The sequence below is a fragment of the Mercenaria mercenaria genome, chromosome 1 (genome assembly GCF_021730395.1).
Source record: "Mercenaria mercenaria strain notata chromosome 1, MADL_Memer_1, whole genome shotgun sequence".
Lineage (NCBI taxonomy): Eukaryota > Metazoa > Mollusca > Bivalvia > Venerida > Veneridae > Mercenaria > Mercenaria mercenaria.
The window spans coordinates 33,028,692-33,047,210 of record NC_069361.1 but is presented as its reverse complement, the minus strand read 5'-3'; the positions used below and the strand labels follow the sequence as shown (position 1 = coordinate 33,047,210).

The 18,519-nt window shown below is 35.2% G+C and overlaps 1 protein-coding gene across 1 annotated transcript; it reads right to left on the bottom strand.

The window, feature by feature from the left end:
• Positions 1 to 1,977: 1,977 nt before the first annotated feature.
• On the bottom strand, positions 1,978 to 16,836 carry LOC123523638 (G protein-coupled receptor 137Ba-like). Its single transcript, XM_045301298.2, has 7 exons — positions 16,285 to 16,836; positions 10,550 to 10,593; positions 9,488 to 9,716; positions 8,848 to 9,003; positions 8,229 to 8,357; positions 5,418 to 5,533; positions 1,978 to 4,678 (listed from the first exon to the last, which is right to left on the bottom strand). The coding sequence occupies exons 1-7, from the start codon at positions 16,735 to 16,737 to the stop codon at positions 4,501 to 4,503; spliced, it is 1,305 nt and encodes a 434-aa protein (XP_045157233.2). The 5' UTR covers positions 16,738 to 16,836; the 3' UTR covers positions 1,978 to 4,500.
• Between the last annotated feature and the right edge of the window lie 1,683 nt (positions 16,837 to 18,519).

The window sequence follows — 18,519 nt, the reverse complement described above, 5'->3', positions numbered from 1 at the left end:
AAATCACAAGGTGCTCATTACGAATAATATTCCTATTTGATTTCAAAACTTTAGGAAAAATACTTTTTGAGATATATGCAACACAAACTTTTAGGCCCATTAAGCATATTTTTGACCATATAATTCCGGATTTGCAAACTAAATCCGGAGCCTGTTCAATACAAACTTTCAACTGCTTTTATGTATTTTTAAGACTAAGTCAAGGGCCATAACTCTTGTTTGGCTGAGTGAAATTCCAAACAATCCTATGAAGTTTGATACTTATAGGTCAAATTCTTTTTGAGATATGCAAGACACATAACATAATCAGACAGATATATTAACAAACATCCAGACAGATATATGGACAAGGGTAACTCTAGGTGCCTCCTCCCCTCTGAAATTGTAGAGGTAGAAAAATCACTAAAATGAAATATCACCCCTCCAAAATTGTGAAGGATAAAAAATCACTAAAATAAATATCAGTCATTGAAAATGAAGTGTATCAGGGCTTTCCCTGGTATCTAGACTGAAACAGTGACACACTGACTAACCATAAGACTGAACTTAATACAAAAATGTAATTAAAATTTATTACAACCTTTTGACATAAATCTGCCTGATTTGCCATGTACTAAAGACTAATCTCTAAACTGTTGGCAAAAAACAAACCTGTTTTCTTTTGACATAAATAAAATAAAGAATTTCAAAATTCAAACCCTTTCATAATATTATAATTTTTCAAACGATTATATCCCCATTGAACAGAAATTGAGTATCTGTCAATCTTACAAACCAGACTTCCAATACAACTGGGGGTGTAGAATGCCCCTGTGCTGTGAATTTTGTCATAAAGAACTATCGGGTACATTTATGACTGAGAGTGTAAATTCATAAGCCATTTACGGAAACTAGAGATTGTTTTTTTTTCAAAAAACTTTTATCTCCCACAAATTATCACACAGAAATTGTAAAATGCCAAAAATCAAGGGTCATAACCGCACTGAATATCACTGAACCAGAACCTGCCAACAATATGCACAATGAGGCTTGGCACTAATCACTCCTTTAACCCTTAGACTGCTGGCGACAAGTGATTTTGCCTGTGCGACCAGTGCAGACCAAGATCAGCCTACACATCTGTGCAGGCTGATCATGGTCTGCACTGTTTGCTGTTCAGTCAGTAAATTTTCAGTGAACACAACTTTAAATAATAAGTGATGCTGCCGGAAATGAATAACCGACCAGTCCATTTTAGAAATTTAGAAGGGTAAAGGTTAAGGTTTGGTGGAAATCTGCCCAGTAATATAAACAAGAGGACCATGATGGTCCTGAATCGCTCACCTGTCCCCACATGACCCAGTTTTGAACTGAGTATGACGTCGTTTTTTTCTATTATTTGACATAGTGACCTAGTATTTCAGCTCATGTGACCCAGTTTTGAACTTGACCTAGATATCGAGATAAAAATTCTGACCAAGTTTCATGAAGATCCATTGAAAAATATGGCCTCTAGAGAGGTCACAAGGTTTTTCTATTATCTGACCTAATGACCTAGTTTTTGAAGGCACTTGACCCAGTTTCGAACTTGACCTAGATACCATCAAGGTGAACATTCTCAGCAATTTTCATGAAGATCTCATTAAAAGTATGGCCTCTAGAGAGGTCACAAGGTTTTCTATTTTTAGACCTAATGACCTAGTTTTTGACCACACGTCATCCACTTTCAAACATGACCAAGATATCATCAAGGTGAACATTCTGACTAATTTTCATGAAGATCCATTGAAAAATAAGGCCTCTAGTGAGGTCACAAGGTTTTTCTATTTTTAGACCTAATGACCTAGTTTTTGAAGCATGTGACCCACTTTCGAACTTGACCTAGATATCATCAAAGTGAACATTCAGACCAACTTTCATGAAGATCCATGGAAAAATATGGCCTCTAGAGAGGTCACAAGTTTTTTCTTTTTTTAGACCTTATGACCTAGTTTTGGACCGCACGTGACCCAGTTTCCAACTTGACCTAGATATCATCAAGATGAACATTCTGACCAATTTTCATGAAGACCCATTGAAAAATATGGCCTCTAGAGAGGTCACAAGGTTTTTCTATTTTTAGACCTACTGACCTAATTTTGGATAGCACGTGACCCAGTTTCAAACTTGACCTAGATATCATCAAGATGAACATTCAGATTAACTTTCATACAGATCCCATGAAAAATGTGGCCTCTAGAGAGGTCACAAGGTTTTTCTATTATTTGACCTACTGACCTAGTTTTTGATGGCACGTGACCCAGTTTCGAACTTGACCTAGATATCATCAAGTTGAACATTCTGACTAATTTTCATGAAGATCCATTGAAAAATATGGCCTCTAGAGAGGTCACAAGGTTTTTCTATTTTTAGACCTACTGACCTAGTTTTTGACCGCAGTTGACCCAGTTTCGAACTTGACCTAGATATCATCAAGATGAACATTCTGACCACTTTTCATAAAGATCCCATGAAAAATGTGACCTCTAGAGTGGTCACAAGCAAAAGTTTACGCACGGACGCACGCACGGACGGACGGACGACGGACGCTGCGCGATCACAAAAGCTCACACTGTCACTTTGTGACATGTGAGCTAAAAAAAGTGGTCAAATCAGCAAAACATTTGATGAATTAAGAGCTCTAAAATATCTGACTCTCAATTTTAACTCCGCACAGCCTAAACAGGTATACTCAAACTGGAGGTTCTCATCTGCACCTTTAACCAGAGCAGATTCCTATACTGCAGCTATTTTATATACACATAGGTTTTTCTTCAGCTTGACAGTCAACGGTCATATCTATGTTTTTCAGATAGCTAGCTGTTACTGTGGGAAATAACACTAGTGAATAGTCAGGACTGTTTTAAATTCACAAGTCGAACTGTTTTCAAGTAGTTGCCAAAATAAAACCTGCAGAAATATCTACATTACTGAAAATTTCAATATGTACTTCATGAAATATAGTTTTCAGTTCCGATTTTTTCAATTTGCTGGCATGAAATTTCAAAGATCTGGCTAAAATGGCAATTTCTTGTGGATGCAAATTGGTGGATTACAACTTTTCATGATAAAGTAAATGGGGATTTTATTTGTTTGCTGGAATCAAATTCTTTAGCTTGACGCAACTAAGAAATCTGCAAAAATAAGTCACCCACAAATAGTAATGATTTCACAACAGTACATCCACTGTATTTTTGATTATAAAAGTTTTAAATCAGACTTTTCTGGCTTATCAAAAGCCAAATTCCAACTAAAATAACTAAAATTATAATCATATATAAACTTTGAAATATTTACAATGACTAGGAATGATATTTTATAATGATAGAACTTCTTATAAATGTCACAGGTAAAACATTACATTTACAACAAAAATATCACAGACTTCAATCAACATACATGTACTTTTAAACCTTTTTAAAGAGGCATGCTTAAAGATGTTCATCATATTTAAAGAAAAAAAAAACTTAGCAATTTAGCAATGTCTATAAAATTTCAAAAATAAGTATTATTTAAATTCAATATTTTATAAGTTTGGTATGAAGTACAGCTAAATTCCATCTATTTTACATTGAATTTTTACTAAATGACTAGCATAGTGTATCCCTGACTTTCTTCATTTTTACAGACTACATGAATAAACATTAGTAGAACTCACTTTGATTTTATTTTCAAAATAATAACAAATGAAAGTATTTTCTTATTTCAATCAATTTTATATAATTGTGAAAGGCATGCTTCTTTAATGTCTGTTACCAACAAACCAAAAACTATATCTGACCTCACCTGAAATAGCCTAGCATTACATTCCAACAAGAAATTTGTAAAGTTCCAACAACCAGTACAGGATTGGTGGTTTCTGGGCATAATCTTCAAACTGACCAATCATAAGACAGTATTTTGAGACTGGTTTCCAATCTAACCTTTGTAATTCTCCAGCCTGAACATTTCAGTTTAAATGGTGATTTATCTTTAACACTTTTACATTTCTTGAACACACACATTACAGAAATTGCCACTAGATTTTTTTTTAAAACTACACAGTTATCAGATTTACATTATGCCTGGCATGTTGTTCATATTGTCACTATGTACAGCTGACAGCCATTTTTGACAGGTGGTACACAGTATTTTTTGTCGTCTGCTGACAGTATGTTTACATCAAAAGCTAAGCTGGTGGCAATGTTTTTTATAATTACCTCCCCTGACTGCCTATCATGAACTATCCTTACTTCTGCCAGTTATTAGACATAAAGTATATAGTGTAGTTTTGCAAACATGATAGCACTGCTGATAGCAAAAAGCTAAGCATGTGATGTCAACAGCTTTACTGGTGATAAACTATATGTATAAATCCTCTTTGCTATCAAGACAGCACTGTTAACAGCTTAAAACTAAGCATGTAATTGTGTTACTGGAGATACACTATAACTGTAACTCCTTTTTTTTTGCTGTCATGACAGCACTGTTAACAGGATAAATTTAAGCATGAGATGGTGAGTGTGTTACTGGAGAAACACTGTAACTGTAATTTCTGTCCGCTGTCATGACCGCACCATATCCAAGTCTATGTGGCCTAGTTGGAGTCACGTTTGGAGAATCCCTACTGTTTTCCAAACTGCCGTTTATTGCATAGTGGCCAGCACTCAGTGTCTGGTAACTGTAACAATTTACAACATTGACCATTAAACATTAAACAAAATAAAATTCTTTAACTATTAACAGAGTTATTTCAAGACATCTCAAAATGAAATGTAAGTAAACTTTTCCATGTATAAAATAGTGACACATGGTGGTTATTTAACTTAACCTAGCCAGGAGCCAGTTCTAACTTTTCCCCCACAGACAAATGACAACTTCTCCATATAAGTTCTAAGTGGAGGATGAATGAATCTATTGGCATGGTCTGGAGTAATATTAGCAATGAAACCATTTTCATGCCTGAAGACTAAACTAACAAGTCTTAAAAGTGGTCAAAGAAATTTATAACTTTATAACTAAAACAATATGAGCACACCATTTTTACAATATCTTACTAATATATTGCATTATCATTTAATGGAAGGTCAATAAGCCATATAATTGATTTAATTAGTGTTTGTAAATTTAAAACTACATGGTTATTGAACAGCTTGCTAGACAACAGTCAGAACTACTGCTTGAGGTCCATAGGTCAATAGTTTTGATTACTGACCGGCAAGCCATTCAATAAGTGTTTTGTTCTATGACAAACAGAAATAAATTCTTATAATTGTTTCTTTTAAATTTTGACTTTAGCACAGAATTTAGTGTCAAATTACATACTTATCAGCAACAAAAACTACACACTGATGATTTATAAAACGAGTCATGTAATTAGAAATAACATTGAGCCAAATGGATAAGCTCTATTCAACTACCTATGATGTGGTTCACTTCGTACACTTATATCTTCCTCATCACTGTCGTATCTCCGAGGGTTGTCAAAAAAGTATGCCTTTGTGTCCTGGTTGATTGAAGGTAAGTCTTGTAAGGACTGAAAATATTAGCTAAAATATGTATACAATGAAACTAAATTCAGACATTATTACACAATTTGAGCTGCACCATGAGAAAACCAACATGGTACATTTGTGACCAGCATGCACCTGCGCATTTGCGCAGTCTGGTCCGGATCCATGCTGTTCGCTTTCAAAGCCTCTTGCAATCAAAGAAACCGTTAGCAAACAGCATGGATCCTGACCAGATTGCGATGATGCATAGGTTGGTCTGGATCCATGCTGGTCACAAATGCACTATGTTGGTTTTCTCATGGTGCAGCTCATTTATTTTTGCTTTCAAATAAAATAATGCAAAACTATGATTTACTAAACAAATAAAAACCTTTGTTACTTTAAACAACATTGTAGAAAATTAGAATTAGATCCAAAACTGCAAAAACATCAATTTACTATTTATCAGGCAATAACAGGTCTGCATGATGATTCCTCTGTTTGCACGAGGTCATTTCTAATATCAGCCTTATATTTTTTCAAACTAAATGTTGTCATAGTAAGCACATTATTTTATGAAACAACAAAACAGAAGGATGTGCATATTCTTCAAATATGTAACAAATTTTATGAAAAACATTCTGTGTTATCATGAGTCCCTTTCAATGGAATGACAGTTCAGGATGATTATGTGCAAATCATGCATAATCATGAACATGATGAAGTAATCAATTATTGGACAAAAGCTGAATAATCATAACATAACTGAATACTTTTTTCAAATGACTGACCTCATGTCTGATCACAACTTTTTTAATTGTATTTTGCTAAATGCCTAAATTGTGCTGTTCCTTTTAAGCATCTCCTTTTTTTCCAAATCTTTTTACATTCACATCATACACTTATTATTCAGTCACATCAATTCATATGCTATGATAGGATTTTAAAACACTAACAAATTAACACTTAGCCTGCTGGTGGCAAATGATTGTGCCTTTGCGACCAGTGCAGACTAAGATCAGCCTGCACATCCATGCAGTCTGATCATGGTCTGCACTGCACCATTCGCCATTCAGTCAGTATTTTTTTGGTAAGCACCTCTTTTAAAAGTTAATGGCACTGTCCAGATTGAAAGATGGACAAGTTCATTACAGAAATTTAGCAGGGTAAGGGTTAAGCATTTTAAAATTGTAGGTCCAAATTTTAAATAGAAGAATATAGCCAAGGAGATACTATAAGTATAAAATCTACAGTTCTCCTTTCGTAGTATACTTTCTAGACTTTTTGCGAATATATCTTATTCTACACATATTTTTCTCTTCCAATCAGTGCTTTGCATTCATACCTTGTAACTAAAATATATTTCAATATTTGATACAATAAATCAATACTAGACAATGTAATGTTTTATGAATTCCCATGTTAACGAAACAATAAAAACATTCACATGAAATTAAAAACCAATGATGGACCAATTTTCCTTCTACATGTTTTCATTATCAGTAGTAATCATCTCCTAGAATGTAGATGAAATGGTACATGTCTGTATTGTTTTTTATTTTTAAGAGACAAATATGCTTAGAATTAAAAGATTAACAACAAGTGCTGTCCGTAAGACAGCCAAGCTCGACTATTCAAAATATTGTCCCAGAAGCAGGAAAATATTACCCAAAATGTTAAATATCAAAGCAGTTTTAAGTTCAAAAGGGGACATAATTTGACCAAAATGCATATCAGAGTTATGGGACTTGCTGCTATCAACTAGTTTTATAACCCCGAAGACACATGTGAAGTTTCAATTCAATATTTGCATTAGTTTTGGAGATAGTAACTTGCATGTAAAACCTTAACCAGAATTTTCTAAGTCCAAAAGGGGGCATAATTTACCCAAAATACATGTTAGAGTTATGGGACTTGACCCAGTGAGGTTGGTAATTGACCTAGAGAAAGAAAAAATAAGTTTCAAATCTATACGCCTTTCAGTAATAGCTGTATGTACTTGCATGCAAAACTTTAACCAGAATTTTTTAAGTCCAAAAGGGGGCATAATTTGGCCAAATTGAAGGTCAGAGTTATGGGACTTGGTGCTATCAACTAGTTTTATAACCCCGAAGACACATGTGAAGTTTCAATTCAATATCTGCATTAGTTTTGGAGATAGTAACTTGCATGTAAAACTTTAACCAGAATTTTCTAAGTCCAAAAGGGGGCATAATTTGCTTAAAATACATGTCAGAGTTATGGAACTTGACCCAGTGAGGTTGGTAATTGACATAGAAAAAGAAAAAATAAGTTTCAAAGCTATATGCCTTTAAATGATAGCTGTATGTACTAGCATGCAAAAACTTAACCAAGGTGTGACCCCGACGCCAGGGTGAGTAGAATAGCTAGACTATTCTTCGAATATCCATCCAGCTGGCTTACGGAAGGTCGGTGGTTCCACCCAGGTGCCTGCTCGTGATGAAATAATGCACGGAGGGGCACCTGGGGCTCTCACCGTTTAAAGCTGGAAAGTCGTCATAATGACCTATCATGTTGTCGAGTGCGACGTCTAATCAAAAAAAAAAAAAAAAAAACTATTCTTCGAATAGTCAAGCTAATAAAGTACAATTTCCAATGGGTACTTGTAGAAAGATATTGCCCTATTGTACAGAAAAAAGTTTAAAAACCTACTAGTACATCAAACAATAAAGATTTATTCATATATTTAGAAATTATCATATCTGCAGCCTTTCTTACCGATGATGATCCAAGACGACGAACTCTAAAGAAAAATATGACGGTAAACATTGGCAATATCTCCCACACAAACAATACTATTGCAAAGGACAGGTAGGCATATCCCTTGTCTAGCTCCACAAAATCTGCCTGAAATAAAGAAATAACCTAAGTTATATTGTGTTAACAGGGGTTATATTATAATAACAGAGGTTATATTTTGCGAATTCTGTTAACGTAACTTTTGTTAACAAAGTATAGTTTCTCATAACAAAACATTAGCTCTATTAACATATTTTAACATATATTAACAAAATATAACCTTTGTTAACATATCTTTTTTCTTAACTCAATGTAGGGGAATAACTTTGTAAACACATTATACCTTCTGTTAACACAGTAAAACCTCTGTGAAAACAATATAACCTCTGTTAACTGACAATAACTTCTGTCTCTTTACACTCTAACACAGTAAAGCTTCTGTTGATATAAGTTTGACTGTATAATAATGTCTAGGGAAGCATCTGCTGACATCCTCCACAATTAAAGCTAAAATGTTGCCATATGACATGACTTGTTTAGGGTGTGACTTAAAAACCAGAAAAAATCATACAAATTATGAAATATGTCTGCTAATTACCTGATCTGTAACATTGATCCAACCAAATCCAAAACTTGGTAACTTATGAGAGCCTTTGGTAACAGATGTAACCGCTATTATGTTGTAAATGGCACGGGTCAAGTAAAGGAATAAAATTAAAACACAAGCTGCAAGTGCCTGACAAACAGTTGTTCCCTGAAATTGAAAATTGGTAAGTTTTTAACAAAGAAGCAGTTCAAATAAAATTGGGTATAAAAATTTAAATCAATAACATGACAAACAGAATCCTACTATTGTAAGTTTTTTTTGCTGACATCCCAAAGATTATCTGATGTCTGGGCTTGGAGCAAGTCTTCTGCATATTATCTGAGAGTTATAACAGAAAACATTTATGAAGCATGGGATCTGCTATAATGTGTAAATCCTTTGATAAATTAGGAACAAACAAGTCAAAGAAATTGACAAATGATAAATATTGATATATTATATTTTAGTAATGATAAAAAATAAATATATATGAAACGGCATTTTATTACCAATATTTGTTCAGCAGATTATGGTTTTACATGAACCTACAGGTACAATTTTACAGGCTTTAAAAAAAATAATCCTTCTAAATTGGAATGGGTCGTTTTGCTGGACATGGCTTATAATTATAAAAAATACCCTAATTCATTACCTTTGCTTCAAGCACAACACTTGCAGATGACATTTTGGCCATCCTGTAGATACACAACGCGAGTATCCCACTCATGATAATAAACAAGGAGTCATTTATCGCCACTCTCAGGTACAGCATGTACAGTGGTAAGGACCGCGACTGATTCATCTTTGTAATCGCCGCACAGGTTATGTTAGTGGAGAGAAACACAATTACAACCAGTACCAGTCCTATCTTCATTGGTCGTCTGTAAATCAAGAACATATCAGTGCCACTGTGTGAAAAACCAACGTTACGGCTTTGCCACCAGCAAGGATCCACCATCCATACTGTTCACTTATCCCTGCATATACTGTGAAATCATTAATGTTCGTTGGGGACAAATTTTCGTGGATTTCGTGGTTGAGTCAATCCACGAAATCTAATCCCAACGAACACATAAAATTCCCACTCGTTTTATGTTCAGAAGTTGAAATCCACGAATTTACATCCCCACAAAATTGCCGTTTAGACCAAAACCACGAAATTTCATGCCAACGAAATTAAATGATTTCACAGTATACTGTTTGTTTATCAGTTTCAGAACTTGTATGCAACTGATGCATCCAAAGACTGCATGGATGTGGATCTTTCTTAACCTTGGTTTTTGCAAAGTCTTTTTGAAAACTTGTTCTCACAATAAAGTGAACATGAGTACGAATCTGAGATTTCTGTATGAAAGTGTCAAGCTGCCTTTAAACCACATACTGTGAAATCATTTTATTTCGTGGACATGAAATTTTGTGGTATTGGTCAAAACAGTAATTTCGTGGGGATATGAATTCATGGATTTCAACTTTTGAACATAAAATGAATGGGAATTTTACTTGTTAGTTGGGATTAAATTTATGGATTGACTCAACCAAGAAATCCACGAAAATTAGCCCCCTACGAATATTAATGATTTCACAGTAAACAAAACTTGGCATGTTTATATTAGAAAATATTTAGAAAGAGTTTAAAAACAAACTCATTATCTTTGTGTATACATGTAGATATTGAAATAAAATGTTAATATTACTTATTATTGTGAGTACTTACTTTAATCTACTGGGTTCATATTTTGCTCTTGCTTTAAAAACAACCTAGAAAAAAGAAAATCCATACATGTACATACTTGTCAATACAGTATCACTTTTAGACATGACTCAAGTACTCATGAATATATTTATAACCAGTAATTTAGGGCAAAGGTATAATGAATCCCAATCAACTTAAGCAACAATGGCTCAAGTACCAGGTCTGACTCGAGCAATTCATGCAGTCCCCAGGAACTTTTCTTCATATTCTCTATGTTTTGATCACTTAAAACCATACATAACTCAAACATTTTGCTTCTCCATCCACGGTGAGATCGATGTTAGACTGTACATGTATTTAGAATTCACTTTGTGTGACCTTTAGTTACTAAAATAGTGAAAACCTGACTCTTACTGGTAGCAAAAATAGTGATGGGAAAAACTTAAACACTTTTAATGAAAAGCATATGATTCATTCTAACACATGCATTCAAGTTAACCAACATGCAATTTGCATCCTCATTCTTTGATACAGCTGATATTAGTACTCAGTCTAAAATCTGTGCAATACTACCAGCATGCTACTGTCAAAAAACTCTTTTCCTAAACTTTAACAACTATCGTTTAAAACTTACCCTGCTAAATTTCTATAATGAACCTGTACATCTTTCAAACTGGACAGTACCATTAACAGTTAAAAGGGGTGCATACCAAAAAGTTATTGACTGAATGGTGAACAGTGCAGACGATGATCAGACTGCACGGATGTGCAGGCTGATTTTGGTCTGCACTGGCCGCAAAGGCAGAATCACTTGCCGCCAGCAGGCTAAGTGTTAAACAGCAAATGGGCAGCTGTGATACATTTCCCACATGTCAGTAAATAAAGTCCTGGTATGACAGCTCTGATATACGCATTTTAAAAGAAATATCCAGTTTTGGTTTGAGCTAACAGATTTCTGGCTAAATGCAGGATACTTTATTGTAACTTAAGTTTTCTGAATTTTTTTTCTAATTTCATGGCCATTTGAGAGGGCCACAATACAATGTAACAAATTTAACAAACAAGCATTCAAAAACTGTTAAAATAGGATATGAAATCAATAATTTTTGCTCAACTAAAAGGTATATATATATATATATATATATATATATATATATATATATATATATATATATATATATATATATATATTTTTTTTTTTTTTTTTTTTTTTTTTTTTTTCATATAAACCTTTAAAAAAAGAGCACCACCTAAGGGTACTGATCTTTGTAAATGCCATTATATTAGGCAATATGAAAGAAAAGTTATGGTTGTTAGTCTTCATACAAACCTACTGATGGTAAAGCTATAATTGCTTTTAAAGTATTCAAGAAAAAGAGGACCTAAACAAAAGAATTAATTAAGAAACATAAATTTTCTAAGTTAAAAACTGCCATTATTCTGATAAAATGCATGAGGGAGTTATATCAAACGGTTCATAGTATTTAAAGGTGGTTAATCAGACTTTGATCAAGTAACAAGTCTGGTCGAAATTTTAACAAATGATTATTTAATACACTTATTTGTGTTCACTGACTGCTTAATACGTTAAATTTTCATTTCACTGGAGGTATCTTTGAAAATTAATTTTCGTGTCCTGGTTGCCCAACCAAGAGAAATTTAAGGATGTGTATAAATTTAAAATACTTAGCTTAAAGAAGTCATGTGAATATAAGAGCTTTTGTATTATATTTGTCAAATATTTTCATTGACAAATATGAGCCGTGCCATGAGAAAACGAACATAGTGGGTTTGCGACCAGCATGGATCCAGACCAGCCTGCGCATCCGCGCAGTCTGGTCAGGATCCATGCTGTTCGCTAACGGCTTCTCTAATTGCTATAGGTTTTGAAAGCGAACAGCATGGATCTGGTCTGGATCCATGCTGGTCGCATACACACTATGTTGGTTTTCTCATGGCACGGCTCATATATATTTAGCTGAAATGCATCAGAAAATGCAAGTTTGAAGGACTATCATTACATCCGTTTGCCTATCTTGGTTGTGCAACAAGGACATACTGGAAATATATGAATTCTGAAGCAGCTACACACTGTTTTAAAACTTGCCTTTTGGATCAGATTGTTGAAATGTCCCAATATCTATCAAATGCAAATGTAAAACTAGAAAATGCTTTTGTAAAAAAGCGCATGTCTCCCCCAATGCAAAGTCCTATAGGCAAGAAGTCAATAGCAGTCAGGAGCTAAAGTCAAAGAGACACTGATGGTTGGCTGCAATAGGGATCATCTACTTGGCATGTCCAGTCATCCCGCTAAATTTCAACACTCTTGGCCTAGTGGTTCTCAAGTCACTGTTCAGCCTCCTGTGACCTTGACCTTTAATCAAGTGACCTCAAAATAAATAGGGGTCATCTACTCTGCATGTCCAGTCATCCTATTACGTTTCAACATTGTAGGTCAAGTGGTTCTCAAGTTATTTCCAAAAAATTATTTTACATGAACAGGCCACTGTGACCTTGACCTTTAATAGACTGACCCCAAAATCAATAGGGGTCATCTACTCTGCATGTTCAATCATCCTATGAAGTTTCAACATTCTGGGTCAAGTGGTTCTCAAGTTATTGATCGGAACTGGTTATCAATGTTCAGGCCCCTTTGACCTTGACCTTTAACGTAGTGATCCCAAAAACAATAGGGGTCATTTACTCTGCATGAACAATCATCCTATAAAGTTTCAACATTCTGGGTCGAGAGGTTCTCAAGTTATTGATTGGAAATGGTTTTCCATGTTCAGGCCCCTGTGGCCTTGACCTTTAACAGAGTGACCCTAAAATTGTTAGGGGTCATCCACTCTGCATGACCAATCATCCTATGAAGTTTCAACATTCTGGGTCAAGTGGTTCTCAAGTTACTGACCGGAAATGGTTTTCAATGTTCGGGCCCCTGTGACCTTGACCTTTCACACAGTGACCCCAAAATCGTTAGGGGTCATCTACTTTGCATGTACAATCATCCTATGAAGTTTCAATATTCTGGGTCAAGTGGTTCTCTAGTTATTGATCGAAATGGTTTTCCATGTTCAGGCCCCTGTGACCTTGACCTTTCATGGAGTGACCCAAAAATCAATAGGGATCAATTACTCTTTATGACCGATCATCCTATGAAGTTTCAACATTCTGGGTCAAGTGGTTCTCTAGTTATTGATCGGAAATGGTTTTCAATGTTCAGGCCCCTGTGACCTTGACCTTTGACAGAGTGATCCCAAAATTGATAGGGATCAATTACTCTTTATGACCAATCATCCTATGAAGTTTCAACATTCGGGGTCAAGTGGTTCTCTAGTTATTGATCGGAAATGGTTTTCAATGTTCAGGCCCCTGTGACCTTGACCTTTGACGGAGTGACCCCAAAATCAATAGGGGTCATCTACTCTTCATGATCAATCGTCCTATGAAGTTTCAACATTCTGGGTCAAGTGGTTCTCTAGTTATTGATCGGAAATGGTTTTCAATGTTCAGGCCCCTGTGACCTTGACCTTTGACGGAGTGGCCCCAAAATCAATAGGGGTCATCTACTCTTCATGACCAATCATCCTATGAAGTTTCAACATTCAGGGTCAAGTGGTTCTCTAGTTATTGATCGGAAATGGTTTTCAATGTTCAGGCCCCTGTGACCTTGACCTTTGACGGAGTGACCCCAAAATCAATAGGGGTCATCTATTTTTCATGACCAATCATCCTATGAAGTTTCAACATTCGGGGTCAAGTGGTTCTCTAGTTATTGATCGGAAATGGTTTTCAATGTTCAGGCCCCTGTGACCTTGACCTTTGACGGAGTGACCCCAAAATCAATAGGGTTCATCTACTCTTCATGATCAATCATCCTATGAAGTTTCAACATTCTGGGTCAAGTGGTTCTCTAGTTATTGATCGAAATGGTTTTCAATGTTCAGGCCCCTGTGACCTTGACCTTTGACGGAGTGATCCCAAAATCAGTAGGGGTCATCTACTCTTCATGACCAATCATCCTATGAAGTTTCAACATTCAGGGTCAAGTGGTTCTCTAGTTATTGATCGGAAATGGTTTTCAATGTTCAGGCCCCTGTGACCTTGACCTTTGACGAAGTGACTGCAAAAACAATAGGGGTCGCCTACTCCAGCAGCCCTACAGCCCTATGAAGTTTGAAGGTTCTAGGTCAAATGGTTCTCCAGTTATTGCTCGGAAATGAAGTGTGACGTACGGACGGACGGACAGACGGAAGGACGGACAGGGCAAAAACAATATGTCTCCTGGGGGAGACATAATTAGGAATTATATGGAAATCAAAAGCAGTACTCACTGTCCACTTTTTTTAAATACTTTGGTATTAAAGGGGAGTATTTACAAAATTTCCTAAAAAATACTAAATATATATTTTTGATTGGGATTTAACTCTACTAAAATGGGTCCTTCTGTTCCTTAAACAAATCTCTAACAGAATATACTAAAAAAAGGCAAGAAATACACATTAAAATTCTATGTTACAAAGGGCCATAATTTTTTAATAAAAGCAAGAGTGAGACATGGTTCTTGACCTTACTCACCTTATAATGATAAAAGTTTTGTACAGTCTAACAAAATTTCAAAGCTATAGCTCTTACTACAAGTATTCAAGAAAAGTGGCCCAAAACCAAAAAAACAACAAGAATTTATACTTCTTTAAGTACAAAAAGGGCCATAATTCTGACAAAATGCAAGTGGGAGTCATGGTTCTTGGCCTACTTACTCAGTAAATGATGATTAACAAATGTGCAACGTTTCAAAGTTATACCTCTACAGTTTTCAAGAAGAAATGGACCTACATAAAAATCTTAACCAAAACCAACAATCTAGTGACCATAATACAGCAAAGAATTGTTTTAAAAAATTTGATGAGCTAATAAAATGACATTATAGTTCAACAGTTAAAACCTAATTAGCTATTCATATTACCCTGACTGTACTTCGGAGATGAAGGTCTTTTGAAAAACATATAAATTTATGATGATTACACTAGATGACTGTCCTGGCTAAACATCAAAACTCGAAGGACCAAAATAAAGGAGGATAATTTAAATCACAGTACAAAGTCATGTACATATAAGTTATTGGCTTTATAGCTTGCACATAGAGGCGTATAGACACGGTAAATGTTAATCGTCACGATTCAAATAATTTTCAAAATTACCTATGTATGTACTGTACACGATTCGTGTACAGTACATACATAGGTAATTTTGAAAATTATTTGATAATTTTTACATAATAAGGAAATTAATCCACTTTTGATACATGCAAGTTTTATTTAAATTTATGGCCAATTTGTGACATAATCTTATATTCTGATATGCTTGTTTCTGTTAAAACATCGTGTTTTAGCTATTAGTAAATTAATACACTCAAAAATGGTTATAGTAACTTATACGCCGCCAGAATAATTCACTTGGGCTATGCCCTCGTGAATTTATTTCGAACATTTATAACCTATTTCTGTGCATTAAAAACATTAAAATATGGTTTTATGTTACATTATTTCTTAAGCATGTACAGCGTTGGCAGTGATGAAAATTTCACTGGAAATTTCATCCAATATTTTAGTCTTTCAAGTGTTAAACATGAGTACAGATATTGCCAAAAAGAAAAATAACTCAATATTTATAGTTCCTAGGATCCTGTCAAATTAGTTGGACTAGGATCGAGTCCCCGTGCATCACAGTGCCTCCTGACTTAAAGATCTTACCTGTGCGAAGAATAAAACGAGTAAGCATAATACAACAAACTGCAGACACACTGGAAAGCAGAACATCAGCCAGTATAAGAACAGTGGAAAAAAATTCACTCTGGCACAGTCATTGAAGTAAAATGAGAACAATGACACACGTAGTCCACTCCAAATCAACGCCAAAAATAAGAACACAGTTTGATAACTCAGTCGCTTATGCCTGTAATACCAGATCATCCATAGTTGTATATACACCATAGAAAACAAAATTCCATATAAGGAAATGTATGTGATGGTTAATCCAAGCTCCACTCTTGGTTTGAGAGCAGGTATTAGCGTCCCTGGGGTGGGATTTGGGGCAAATGTGATAGGCGGAAAAGTTATAGTTTCTTTTCGTTTTGTATTTAGCAAATGTGCATGATCAAATGAATTGAGGTTGTGTAATGGTGTTAAAGTCTTTAATCTGTCCATCGTTTATTTTATTCACGATTTGTTAAAATGTAAACACTTTTTGTTGACATTTTTCTGATCTTTGGACTGTTTCGGTTTATCCCGGAAGTGAAAATATGTTGCGACCTTCACCCTGTACTGACCAATTCGTACTCAAATGTAATCAACCCATGGAAGTAACGACAGGAAATATTGAATATTTTTAATGTAGATTTTTATGTCGTTAATAAACATATTGTTTTCAGAACGGTTAAACAAAATGTAGAGATTCACGCGCTTGTTTTTTTTTTGAGATATTTCCATATGATTAAAGACCCACTACAACCTAGTGACCCACTTTTCCCTTTCACATGAATTTCGTGCAAATCGTTCTGATAATACTGGTATAATACAGCTGTTCTACAAGATGACAGATGGACAATTTAGGCCCTCCCTGAATAAATGTGTTTTCATAACTACACCTGCAGTTATTCAGTTAGCCTCTTTTCAGTATAGTTTTTAAAACATATAATAATAATTTATATCTTACACTGTAGAAACAATGTGTGATCTACCCTCACCTTGGTACATCAAGTACTCTGCATACTACTATGTTAATTCAATAATATATTTAGGCATTAAACACAATGTCTTGGCCTTAAATATATCACTGTCAATTTGTAACTAGATACTTGTTATTTCTCAATTTCTTCATGCAAACAGGAAGGTCTAATACGTATCAGTTGTTCCAGATGCAAAATTACAATTATTATATATGATCTACACATTTCTTCAAATCACTTGCCCCTCATCGACGTGGGTTCAAACCTTCTCTTTAAACTTCAGGAACATGGTGTTAACACCGCGGCACCATCAAGTGGGTCCATTCTTTTCTCATAGGCAGAACTCTGCAAGTCGTCTTGGGTGGAGAATCATCAAATCAAGTCCCAGTTACACCAGGGGTCCCCAAGGTTCAGTACTTGGTCCTCTTCTCTTTCTTCTTTATATAAATGATCTTACTGAATCTCTTTCTTCACAGGTCCGTCTGTTTGCTGATGACACTGTCGTTTACTTTGTGATCAACAACAAGCAAGACTGTTCCATTCTCCAACAGGATCTAGATAAACTTGTGTTGTGGGAGAATATATATATGCTTTGGAGATGGAGTTCAATCCAAGCAAGTGTGTTGTCATGCATATATCTAAAAGTAACAAATACAAAATCAATTTCAATTACATCTTACATGGCCAAATATTAGAATCAGTACCCAGTGCAAAATATCGTGGAGTCAATATATCTGAAGACCTTTCATGGAATCAACACACAGAGCAAGTAACATCCAATGCAAACAAAACATTAGGATCTTTACGTAGAAACATCCAGACTACAAACCAAAATATTAAGGAAACAGCCTATAAGACCATGGTGAGACCGCAATTAGAGTATGCCTCTACAGTCTGGAGCCCCCACACAGATACCAACATTGTTAAATTAGAAAAAGTTCAGAACAGATCTGTTAGATGGGTTAAAAATAATTATTCTACCTATGACAGTGTCACCAGCATGCGGAACGAGTTGGGTTGGCAGACTTTATAGGTCAGACGCGACCTAGCCCGACTGACCATGTTTTACAAGATCATGTATGGTTTAGCTGCGGTACCAGTTTCATCTTATTAAGGCCTGTGAGAATGTCCCGGCATATGCACAAACTCTCCTTCCGTCAAGTCCATACTGAAGCAAATTACTTCAAATACTCCTTCTTCCCTTATACTGTCGTGTTGTGGAACCACCTGCCTTCTCAAACTGTACTCCAGCCTGACCTTG

Excerpts from the sequence above, each read along its gene's own strand:
- LOC123523638 (XM_045301298.2), bottom strand. The coding sequence starts at position 16,737 with ATGGACAGATTAAAGACTTTAACACCATTACACAACCTCAATTCATTT. Across the intron at positions 9,717-10,549 it reads TATGAACCCAGTAGATTAAA|ACGACCAATGAAGATAGGAC; the intron begins GTAAGTACTCAC and ends CTTGATTTACAG. Across the intron at positions 8,358-8,847 it reads GGATCAATGTTACAGATCAG|GCAGATTTTGTGGAGCTAGA; the intron begins GTAATTAGCAGA and ends TCTTTATTTCAG.